The sequence below is a fragment of the Staurois parvus genome, unplaced genomic scaffold (genome assembly GCF_062004578.1).
Source record: "Staurois parvus isolate SC_StPar_1 unplaced genomic scaffold, SC_StPar_1.0 ptg000017l, whole genome shotgun sequence".
Lineage (NCBI taxonomy): Eukaryota > Metazoa > Chordata > Amphibia > Anura > Ranidae > Staurois > Staurois parvus.
Genome location: NW_028317813.1, coordinates 11,000,366 through 11,013,475, shown reverse-complemented (window position 1 = coordinate 11,013,475; position 13,110 = coordinate 11,000,366). Strand labels below are relative to the sequence as shown.

Below are 13,110 nucleotides of genomic sequence, written 5' to 3'. Positions count from 1 at the left end.
TTTTATTTAAACAACCTGGCATACATATAGACTGGTATTAATCAACTCACCCTTATTACTGTGTTTTCGAGACATCTTTGTTAGAGTATTTTAGGAATTCAAAGCAAGAGGTTTGCTTGTCCACAGGCTTAGTTTGACAATATTTTAGGACTTTGGTGCCAGGAAAGTGAATAAATGCTTCCTTACATCACTTGGGTCAGTTCCTTCCCCACGTCTTGCTGGGCTCTGAAAAGACAAGGATACATTAATCTAGAGATACTTCTAGACATGATGGCAACTTTGATGTGACTAAGATTACTGGATAGTGCCAAATGTCTGTGATTCAAGTCTTTCTACTGGAACAGTAAAACCACAAAACACAGGAGATACATTATAGTACACAAGGCCCAACTGGAAAATATATATGCAGAAGCATTAGAGTCCCTGACATCATCACGACTACTATGCACAACTTTCTCAGATATTAGACAAACCAAAAGGTAAAACAGTCCTAAGATCAAATGTGCATCCATTATGTAATATACTCACTGACTGTTTAAAAGTTCACGGTCATCAGCAAAGACATTTTCTCTTATTTGATCAGGCTATAATAAGTTGTTGTTACAGGTACACTTCCAAATTAGCAAGACAGCAGCCTTCAATCATAAAAGCCCCTCTAGGACTTGTTCACACCTATATAGGCTGCTAGGCATGCACCTATACCGAGTATTTTCACGAGTACTTGTGAAAATGCTCCTGATACCAGAAACCGATACTCTGGGGTGCGATTTGCGTGAATACAAAATGCACTCGCAAAGAATTCAATTCCTGTCCACATCACATGCATTTTCCCCACTGCTCCTGTGTGAACCCAGCTCACACAGGAGCGGTGTGGGAAACCTTCCTGCATCGCTCTCATGTTGAGTGGAGAGTGGGCATGTGGGAATGTATACCATGAAGGCAAATACTCCGTATTCTCAGCTGTAGAAGGGGACAGAAAGCAGCGGGGATTTGAAATCCCTGCGGCTTGCTCTCCTTTCCTTGCAGGGATGACAGATCAGGCTAGAGGGCTTTTTATTGGTCAGCACCACACATGGTTGGTGCTGATCAATCGGAAGCTGTCTAGCCCGTACTATCATCCCTGCAAGGAGAGGAGAGAAAGCCACGAGGAGAGAAATCCCCAGACCTGTGAAGCAGCTCTTCTTGCAGGGATGACAGTACGGGCTAGATGACTTCCGATTGGTCAGCACTGTCCATGTGATGGTGCTGATCAATCAAAAGCCCTCTAGCCCAAACTGTCATGCGATTTGGACAAGAATTGCATTCTTGTTCAAATCACATGCTATTCTTTACATTTTGTATTATGTAAATCACACCACAAAGTATCGGCAAGTACTTGACCAAAAGTATTGGCACTTGTACTTGCCGATCAAAAAAGTGCATTGGTGAATCCCTATAGGCTGCGATTCATGCATTTCCCCAGTGCATTATTTTCAAATGCATTTTTGGGAGGTGTTTGTTGTCATGCGGGTTACATCTACAGTACACAGTCCCTTGTATCACCTAAATTTTTCCTATTGGCAAAATGTCGATAGAGCTATTTTCAGCCGATGTGTTTTGGTGGCCGAAATTTCGGTGCATCCCTACTGAAAATGCACTGAAAAAAAAAAGTGTGAACCAGGTCTTAAAGCAACATTATTAAAACGCAACTCAATCATACCTAAAAGCTTCCTAGAATCTGTGTAACAAAGACACTTATCTCATAAGACTTAGTAATGCCATTGCAGACTGAGCAAGCCTGTCAGGATTTTTCCTGTCACAACCAATGCTCCCATCGAACACTGGAGGCTGCCACAGCCTAGCTCCCAAGTGTGATGCTATTTCTTGCTTTTCTTCTGAGAGTTGAGCAACCACAGCCTTTACAACTCACAGTAGCTGGGTTATGTTAAGTAACAACCATCCTTTCAGTTTACGTTTGACATGGACTTTCCCTGCATTGTTCATTTAAGCACAAGAATCCATCTTGCTTGCAGTGTTAAAATATGCCCTGTGCCCTTCACTAAAGACACAGATACAACAGACCTAGATGTTCTCTCTGCCTCCCTTCTTGAAGTTTTTGTTTTGCAACTGTTAGGCATAGTCTGACTCTATGACATATGAAAATGTGACATTATTCTATTTGCTAATTTTTAGCAACATCTCACACCACTCCCTTTTTATCTTCTGTATAAAATGTAATAAATTTTGGCAGAATTGGTACTTTAAATTACAGTGATTGTGTCCTGTGAATCGGTTCCTGCAATTGCAGTGTTTAACTCGTTATGGAAGCTTTCTGGCTGAGACACTGAAGATAAAAAGTTAAGAAAAACCTGCACAGAAAGTAAAATAGAAGTCACCACAGTTGAAAATGCCAACTGCCTTGAAGCCTTGCTGATCCCAAGTCTTCAAAATTTTGAGGCCTCATGCACAGAGGCTTATGAAAAAAAAAGCATTTTTTCTGCTAGAATATGGCCTGTAATGTTACATATGTATATGCATTCTACTGGCCAGAATATTTATTTATTCTGGCCACTGGAAGATGTTTAGCAGTGTTTAAGCGCCTCTCAGAATGCTCCCTTGGCAGTTTTTTTTTCCTGCCTGTAAACGCTCCTCTTCCAATAGGCTAAAAGAAAAAGAAATTCCTGATCGTGAGCCACCATCCCTAAAATTGCAAAATAGGTCAAGAAAGGGACCCCCTATAAGGCTTGGGACTTTAAAGGCTTGAATATATACCAAAAGAGTTTTTTTTATAAAAAAAAGTACAAACTTTTTTTTTTTTTAAAGAATTGTTTCAACACAGACATACGATACAATAGTCCAAAGCCATAGTACAGCATCAACATCAGAATATGAATTACATAAGGATACCCAGTATGACTGTGACTGGCCATAAAAATATATTTTAATATCACTGTTTGTATACATGATTACAGAGATAATATTCTAAATGATCCAACACGTTTCGGAGTGACTTCACTCCTCCCTCAGGGAAAAAAGAAGAACTCTGCATATGGGTGACATGAAAGTGCAGAAAAAAATAGTTGAATTATTAAACTCCATTAAAAGACATGGTGCTTCAAAATACCGCCTTATGTGGCTGGAAAACCGGCTAAACCCAGACAGTGGAACCCCCCAGGCACAAATCACAAAGGCACACCCCAGGTCACAATGAGTGTGTAACCATCCAAATCATTTCACACCTCCTCCTCATTCCACCCGATAAATTATACCCAATGAACATCATAGGGAACCCCCCAAACAAAAGACACGGATCACTAGGGCGACACCACAGGTCACATTGAGTGTCTAAATATCCAGATCTTGTCACACCCCCTCCTCGTATTTACGCAATAGGTATGGTATAAGACTTCAAGGACCCAGTTTTACCAGTTATTCCATTCAGTATTGCAGAGACCATGGATATGATGCACCCTCATAAATGCAGGACGACCCTGCAGCGTTTCAAACCCATGTACACCGGCTCATAGAGACAAGGTATATCCCATTCAGTGGTGCAAAACTCGTGGATATAATGCTCCCCAGTGTATGCAGGAGAACCCTGCAGCGTATCAAAACCATGTATACTGGCTTACAGAGACGAGGCTTGTCTTATGTGCGCATGGCAACAAAGTTTCTTTTATAGGAGACAGAAATAAACTATATTGCCAAAAGTATTGGGACACCCTTCCAAATCATCGGATTCAGGTTTTCCAATCACCTCCATTGCTACAGGTGTATAAAATCAAGCACCTAGGCATGCAAACTGCTTCTACAAACATTTGTGATAGAATGGGTCTCTCTCAGGAGCTCAGTGAATTCAAGCGTGGTACCGCGATAGGTTGCCACCTGTGCAATAAGTCCATCTGTGAAATTTCCTTGTTACTAAATATTCCACTGTCAACAGTTAGGGCTAGTTCACACTACATGCGTTTCAGTGTGCTTTTTTTTCTGCATCCAAAACAAACAGAAAGTAGGATATATGGTTGTCAATGTCATAGTTTACATCAGAACTTGTTGTTTCAGTGCATTTCGGATGCAGAAAAAAAAAAAAAAAAAAAAAGAACAGGCTGCATTTTTCCTGCACAGAACTGTACTGGAATGTGGTAAAATCCATCAAAAACATACCGAACCGCAACAAAACGCACATGTCTATTTAAATTCAAGAAAAAGAGGTGAAAAAATTAACTGGAATGATTCAAAAACGCACCAGAATGCGCCAAAAACGTGAATGCAGCAACACATCTGGACTGCATTTCTATAGTGCCTTTAGTGGTATTATGACAAAGTGGAAGCAACTGGGAACAACAGAAACTCAGTCATGAAGTGGTTGGCCATGTAAAATGACAGAGTGGGCTCAGTGCATTCTGAAACACACAGTGTGCAAAAGTCACTGACTGTCTGCAGTCAATAGCTAAAGACCTCCAAACTTCGTGTGGCCTTCAGATTAGCAGAACAGTGTGTAGAGAGCTTCATGGAATGAGTTTCAATGGCTGAGCAGCTGCATCCAAGCCTTACATCACCAAGTGCAATGCAAAGCGTCGGATGCAGTGGTGTAAAGCACGCCACCACTGAACTCTAGAGCAGTGGAGAAGTGTTCTCTGGAGTGACCAATCATGCTTCTCCGTTTGGCAATCCGATGGACATGTCTGGGTTTGGCAGTTGCCACGAGAATAGTATTTGCCTGACTGCATTGTGCCAAGTGTAAAGTTTGGTGGAGGGGGGATTACGGTGTAAGGTTGTTTTTCAGGGGTTGGGCTTGGCCCCTTGGTTCCAGGGAAAGGAACTCTTAAGGCATCACTATACCAAGACATTTTGGACGATTTCATGCTCCCAACTTTGTGGGAACAGTTTGGGGATGGCCCCCTCCTGTTCCAACATGACTGCGCACCAGTGCACAAAGCAAGGTCCATAAAGACATGGATGAACGAGTTTGGGGTGCAGGAACTTGACTGGCCTGCACAGAGCCCTGACCTCAACCCGATGGAACACCTTTGGGATGAATTAGAATGGAGACTGCGAGCCAGGCTTTCTCATCCGACATCAGTGCCTGACCTCACAAATGCTCTTCTGAAAGAATGGTCAGACATTCCCATAGACACACTCCTAAACCTTGTGGACGGCCTTCCCAGAAGAGTTGAAGCTGTTATAGCTGCAAAGGGCGGGCCAACTCAATATTGAACCCTACAGACTAAGACTGGGATGCCATTAAAGTTCATGTGCGTGTAAAGGCAGATGGCCCAATATTTTTGGCAACGTAGTGTGTGTATATGTATGTGTGCCCGCACGCACGGACGCACGCACGCACGCGCACACACACGCAGCCACAGCAAAATGCTGCCAGCAAAGTGATTTCCTGGTCCCCCTCCATCAGCTAGGTTCTGGGCAGGGCCTTTAATCTGATTTTAAGGCTATAAAGAAGAAGTTATATCTGTCAGGAGTGCCGACAGTGAGACCATACAGGGCCAGCATAACCACCCTCAAAGTGAGGAATATTTATAAAATACTTCTTTTACTGAGTTTTATATGAATGATTGCAAAAGAAACAAACATTATATTTATTGTAGTGATGTAGATTTAGTGACACTTTAAAAAACTGTAATCCCTGGCTCGCTAGCCAATGAAAAACATCAAAAGCAATGAGTTTAAAAGAAAAAAAAAAATGGTGCTGTCATATAAGCCCCAGCTTTTAATGCACAGGATGCTGCATAGCAGGCCTGGAGTAAGGCAGCCACAATCGAGACCGAGAGAAGCGAGTAAGCTGGTGGTGACAATTACTTGGATGCAGAAGTTAAAAGCAGTACTTCACCCAAAAGGGGATGTTCCATTTTTCCACCCCCCCCCCTTGTTTTGACGGGTACCCACTCCCACTTCCGATTGGAGCAGAAGTACACCCCACTTTGCCCGCAGCCTTCTGGGTTACATCACAGGTCCCAGACAGCTGCAGGACCACAAAGTGCAGTGCAGCTCGCAAATGCAGAGTGGGAAGCTGACTGTGAAGGAGTCACAGCCGGCGTTTCTTTGTAAACATGCTGGCCCCAGGGACAAGAAGACCGGTGAAGAATCAGCCCAGGTGAGGTCAGTACTAGATCCATGGACAGGTAAGTGTCCTTTTAATAAAAGTCAGAAGCTACAGTATTTGTAGCTGTTGACTTAGTTTTTTTTTGGGGGGGGGGCTGAATGTCCTCTAACAGTGTACTCCTAGGTACTTCCAGCAGTTGTACAAGGCACTGAAGCCATGCTCCTGTATAATATCAACCACTAGCCTACAGGGCACTTATACTCCTTTCCTGCCCAGGCCAATTTCCAGCTTTCAGCGCTGTCACACTTTGAATGACAATTGCGTGGTCATGCAACACTGTACCCATATGAAATTTTTATCTTTTCTTTGTGACAGATAGAGCTTTATTTTGGTGGTATTTAATCACCTCTGGGTTTTTTATTTTTTCTTAAACAAACCAAAAACCACTGAATATTTTGGAAAAAAAAACGTTTTTTCTTAGTTTTTGTTAAAAAAATTTTGTAAATAAGTGATTTTTCTCCTTCACTGATGTGCGCTAATGAGACTGCAGTGATGGGCACTGATAGACACTGATAGGTGGCACTGATGGGCATTGACAGGCATCACTGATAGGCACTGAAAGGCAGCACTCATACATGGCACCGATAGGCGACACTGATAGGCAGCACTGATAGGCGGCTCAGATGGGCACTGATATGTGGCATTGATGTGGCAATGATGGGCACTCGCAGGTGGCATGGATGAGCACTGACAGCTGGCACTGATGGACACTGACAGATTTAACTGCTGGGACTACAAAGATCCTTTTTTTTTTGCTGCACCAGAATCAGATCACATGGGTGTAAACACCCATGCGATCCAATTCAGGCAATTGCACTGAGTTTTTGCAAGCGGCTTTGGGGCATCTTTATTTTATGTTGACACCTGAAGCACAACCGTGCGATTTCAATTCAGTGCAAGAAAGGCACAGAATTCGCTGTGTTTCCAGCATCACATATATGAACCTAGGCTTAATGTCGTTATGCCAACTACAGCATACAAAATTTTAAAAAGCATATTGTATTGAAGATATTGTATTCCAAGACAGAAGGAAGCTTTTCACTGCACCTACAAAAAAATACAACAGTGTCTGTCCTGGAGTTCTTCAGGTTTGAGAAACCAAGCAAATAGGAACAGCAGATTTCCAAAAATCCTTCTAAAACTTAGTAGAAATCTGCTACTTAAAGGATAACTAAAAATGCCACCGGAGATTTACCAGTGAGCTGTGTTTTGCTCTTCGGATTAAAACAACAAAGTCAACGTCTTGCGTTAACATCTGGCTAATTGGCTTTTGAGTAAAGCTGTCCCTAAACAAGCTATTTTCAGCTTGTTGATCGAGCACTGGAAAAGGAGCTTGGCATAAATATCAAACTATACCTCTAACACCACTGTAAATATCGACCTGCAACTTTTATTTTTCATCAGAACAGTTTTGTCCCAAGGAGCCTGGACAGCTGGATTCTGATAAAGCTCCAAATTATTACCCACACAGGTCATATAAACTGCAGCAGGGCAGGGTCGGAGTCAAACACAGCCACTATGTATGAAAGAAACATTTATTTTTCAGCCATTTACAATGCTAAGATCAAGCCACCTGATGGTCTTTTACAGATCTGGTCATACACAAGTGTCATGACCTAAAGTACTATATAAATATACTACTATATAAAAGTATACTACTGTCCCAATATGGAGATTTTCCTTTTCTTTCTTTCTGGAAGACACAACAGGAAGAGAGAAAATGTATCTCGCTCTCAAGTAAAGGAGATCCTCGCAGACAGTTCACTACAAAAAAAAAAAAAAGAAGAGCATCCTCACTGAAGGAGTTCCCCTCTATTACTGTTCTGGGGACAAAGTAAAACTTTTGACTTTCCTTCATTTTAAGTCAGGATGACAGTCCTCACCTGCACAAACAGAAAAGGTGAAACTGCACCCCCCCCCCCCATCCAAAATTCAAGAAAAAAATATTTTGATTATAAATATAGGTTAGGCATTTGCGTAGGAAAAACTGAATCAGTTGTAGTATAAGTGAATATATTTGCAAATAGAGGCATCACACAACTGGATTGCCCAGCCTGATTATGGTAGATCAGTGGATAAAGACAATGCAACAAAACTAGCCCTAACCTATACACGTTTCTGACAGATTAGGTCATTTTGGACTTTACTGCATAATATCGTAGTACATGAAAAGTTACCAATTGAATTTAAATTAGAAATAAGAACAGCATGATACATTTGGGACACCTACTGGCTAGCATAAGATCTTGTCTACAGAAACATCTGGCAAGAAATGCAAAATTAACTGTTCTGAACTCTCTAGTATTAAGTCAGCAACAGACAGACCTCAAATTTGTCCATATTTTCAATAGAGAAGATGGGACTTTCAGGGTGCATGAACATGAATACCAAACATATTAATATTAATTAAAACGTTTGGTATTCATGCTCCTGCACCCTGAAAGTCCCATCTTCTCTATTGAATATTTGCAATTTTAAGGGATGTGGTGATAATTATATCTGGTCGCTCGCTCGCCACTTTACTGTTACTAAAATTTGTCCAGTTCAGCAGGAATCGGACAAATTTTAATCCATCTATGGGCAGTTTGATTGTACGGTCGTCGATTTATCAATTGACTTTAGCACAACTAGAATGTCGGGTTCTTTTGCTCGATCACTGCCAGCAGATATAACCACCAGTAGTGATCACTGTATTATGAAGGCTGGGAAACCTCCCACTGTTAGAATACAATGCCGCAGCGGAATGAAGTTACCACACCAACTCAACCTGCAGCTCAAACTGCCGTCTAAAGGAACCTATACTCAAAGCTTGCATTAGGAGAATTTGAACAGCTATCTGATAAAAATGAAGAGAACATGTAAACAGCAGACCAGATGGCAGGCTTCTAAATTTAGGGAACAGTCGCCTCATGCTGAAAAGTTCAAGAAGCACTCACAGACGTCAACGTCCACCTCCGACCTTCACAGTTATCCTTTTTTACTTGTATTGTTAAGGACCCTTATGGTCTTAATTGATACAGAATGTCATCATCACAAGACGAGAGTTCACGATCTACCCCCTCTGGTCTCCCACACAAAGATAGCTCCTGCATAGTCTGAAGAGGGAGCACGCATGCTCCGAACATGTACCAACCCCCCGCTACCCATGTGCCCAGAAGTGCCGTCCGCCCCATCCCTCTGGTGTACCTGAGTTCACAGGAAGCGCTGGGAGCCACCAGCGCCACCGAGAAACATCCCAGCTACATCCAGTAACACAGCTGACTACACCTGAACCTTTAGTGGAGGATTTGTATTTTGACAAGAGCTTTTACACTGCTATCTTGTGAGTTGCTCCACTTTTATTCCAATAAATGGTGTTTTTATGCTGCACTTTGATGGTGCCACCTCTCTCTCTCTACTCTTGCCAGTTTTTTTTTTTTCTTGTTAAAAAACAAACAACAAAGGAGTACTTTATTGACCAAACAGACAATACACATTGGTACAAAAACAACACGATGCAATACAAAACACAATCCACAGCAGAATGAAATAGAGAAAAACAATAAATAGACACCATTCATCCATATATTGTAATACCTAAAAGGAAATCACAAATTTGATTAGGATGTCACACATGAGCAGTGTATAGAACACATACAACAACCAAAAGCAATGGCAAATCCCCAAAAAAGTAGAGAAAGAAAAAGGGGGGGGGGGGGGGGGGAGACACAGAAGAAGAGGAGAAAAGGCACTACCCAGCTAACCATGGAGCCCACACCTTGTGATACTTCCAAGGACAACCCTGATTAATGTACACAAGTTTATACATGGGCAAAACGGCATCCACCTGCGCCTCCCAAGCCGATAACTCGGGAGGAGCTGGGGAAGTCCACTTGATCGAGATCTCTTTTTTAGCATAAAACAGAAGGTAAGATATACGAAGCTTAGCGTGATGGGACAACCGTTCGTCCTCATGAATGCCCAATAGGGCCAACCCAGGCAAGAGAGGCAATGTCAAGTGCAACCTGAGGTTAATCTCACCAAAAATCTCACACCAATAGGCCAAAATTATGGGGCATGACCAAAACATATGAAAAAAGGACCCCGGCTGCACACGACAACGGGGACAAACAGGGTCCCAGGCAGGGTAAATTGCATGAAGCCTCTGAGGGGTATAATAGAATCTATGAAGGAATTTGACTTGAATCATTTTATCTCTTGAAGAGATGACCAACTTAGGATCCCTTTCCAGATAGTCCTCCCAGTCCTCTCTGTCCAAGGTCGGAGTATCAATCCGCCAGCAGTCCCACACACTCAAGCTTAGGAGATTGAACATGAAGAAGCACCCCATATAGAGCCGAAAGATGCTTCGCCAAATCCGGCAAAGACACCAGTTCCTCAACCGGGTCAGAGTGGAGGAGGGGAGGCGTCCTGCCGAATTGAGCCCTCCCAGCGTGTCTCAGTTGGAGGTACCTAAAAAACATGTGAGGCGACATTCTAAAAGTAATGGAAAGCAGGGAAAAGGGTAGAAGGTCCTCCTGTGGCATATCAGCCAAAGTCTTATCCCCATATCTCGCCCAAGTTAGAGGGTCAGGAACGGTACAGAATTGAGGAAGAGAAGGGTTAGACAGAGACCACTGACCAGGCGACACAAAAACGACGTCAGGCCGCCACCCACACCCTCCACGTAGTACGAGTAGGCTTGGTCACCCTATCATATGCTCTTGGTCCCCTATACATAAAATTACGCAGATCCACCAGAGAGCCCAAGGAAGCCGCTTCCAAACACACCACAGCGTTAGCTCTAGAATCCATATACCACCAACGAACAGATACCAATATTGCCGTCCAAGAATATATTCGAAAATTGGGAAGTGCCAGGCCCCCCAGTCTAGGATGAAGCCACAGTGGACTTCGCCAGCTAAGGAAGAGAACCATGCCAAATAAACGAATGAACACACTTGTCGAGATCGCCAAAAAAGGAAGGGGGAATCCGAACAGGGCAATTCCGAAAAGACAATTGAATTTAGGTAGATAAATAATTTTGAGGATGTTAATACGGCCAAGTAAATTCAGGGGAAGAACAGCAGAGTCCTTGTAAACAGACTTCTGGCATCTGTAGCCACTGCAATTTTGTGTACATTTCTTCAGCTAACTGTTGGGTTTCTTGTAGATGCGATTGGAGTGGCCTATGGACGCTTTTGCATAGTGTAGGTTTTAAGCGTTTCACAGGAGCAAACACCCTTAAGGTTGGACATGTTTGATATTTACTTGACACAACCTCTTTTACATTTTTCCAAAAATGTTTACTGCATATATTTTACGGCATTTGTGTTCACTAAAACTAATTTTTAGAGTATTTTTAATAACATTTTGCATTTAATGGCCAGTTCTTCAGGCTGAAAAATACTGATTTTAACATGAAAATGAACATGAAACAGGATGGTAACAGATACTTGGGATAGGAGATCTAATTGACTTATGAGGAAAAGTGTGGAACAGGTCTTACCAATTCTACAGAGCATCCATTTCTTCCACCTTCGGATTCCTGCATCTGGAGACAAATTTTTATTGTTGAATATATCCATCACTTAAGAAACAGGTTCTGAAACACTTCTGGGTATGGGGACCATTCCCCTGGATCCAGATGCTGCTAGATGAGGTAGTCTGCCTGCCAATTGTGCATGCTTGGAGTGAGAACAGCAGAAAAAACTAGAATGTGATGTTTTGTTCAGGACAGAATCTTTTTCACTTCTCTTGACATGGCAAGACTTCTCATTCTACCACCAATATGGAAATGTATGGTTCCTGTTCAGAAGATGTTCAGATGTTGTAGAGGTAACCAAATCACTGACAGCTCTAGACAGCTGATCAAAAGTCAGGATTCTACCAGTGTCCACGTCCCCTGCGTTCTCAGGGTGTCTGGGACTCCCCCCAAGCCTGTCAGACTGGCAACCACTCTGATGATCTTCAAAGAGATTGGAAGGATGGATTTCCCTTTACTTCTGAGCTGGATTCTTGAACCATTAGGCCAGGAACAACCTGGTCTTTGGTGTCTGGCTTATAAGCTTGTCTAGAGACTGAACCAGTTTGAGTAAAATGTGGGAAACAAGACAGCTAATGAGGCTACTAGCAGTCCCATTACCCTAAAGCAAAAGAGAAGAGTTGGTTACATTTTGGATCAAAGAGTCACAGTCTGGTAGTCTGGTAGCAGAAAGTTTTAAGCCTTTACTCGTGGAAGAAAAACTCTGGCTGGAGAGGTGTCCAAGATCAGACCCCAACACTCCAAGCAATGGGTCAGCTCCAATGCAGACTTCTGAAGGTCCAGAATCCAACTGAACCTTTTCAAGATTTGAAATGCCAAAATATTAGTCAGGATCTGTGCTCTATACAAGGTCATCTAGAAGTCCCACAAACTGGGATGCTCAGGGAGTGTATCAGGGCAAGCATGAATTCTAGAATCTTTGTATGTAAAACAGAGCAAATGATGGGGCCACAAACTGGAAGTGCTGAGGAACCACAGTAAAAGGAAGAAATTACTGATGTGCTTGAAAAATAGGGACATGCGGGTATATGTCCTTGACGTCTGTAAAGATCATTACGTTTTTTCCTGATGAAGGGAGGATATGACAGACCAGGTGGATTCCACACATTTGGGACTGAATGAAAACATTCAGGGGCTTGAGAGTCAATGGGCCTCCTTTTGGTTTTGGAACTTGGAAAAGGTTGGAGTAAAATCCTTCAAACATTTATGAAATAGGAACTGAGGTGATAACACGCTGTTCCAGAAGATCCACAAGGATACACTGAGGTCTGTTATCTAAGCGGTAACAGAAAATTGGAAAACAAGAAACGAAAAGGGGGCTGGAAGCAGAAGTCTGACTTAGCCTGTTGACACCACCTGTGCACCCCGGCATCTGATATGTCTATCTGCCCAAACATCTGCAAATTCTAACAGATGTTGCCTTACTTTGAAAATTTGGGGTGACCCTTCAAGAATGCTCTACCGAAATGGGAGAATTTAGGGGCCCCAG

At 42.6% G+C, this 13,110-nt stretch overlaps 1 protein-coding gene across 3 annotated transcripts in view; it reads right to left on the bottom strand.

Moving 5' to 3' along the window:
• SPATS2 (spermatogenesis associated serine rich 2) overlaps positions 1–13,110 on the bottom strand; it is a 142,054-nt gene that overhangs the window by 93,256 nt on the left and 35,688 nt on the right. For all 3 annotated transcript variants that reach the window (XM_089679637.1, XM_089679646.1, XM_089679655.1), the window contains exon 2: positions 51–225. In XM_089679637.1, coding sequence (XP_089535763.1) covers positions 51–75 — 25 coding nt within the window. In that variant the 5' untranslated portion in view covers positions 76–225. The remainder of the gene's footprint in view (positions 1–50; positions 226–13,110) is intronic.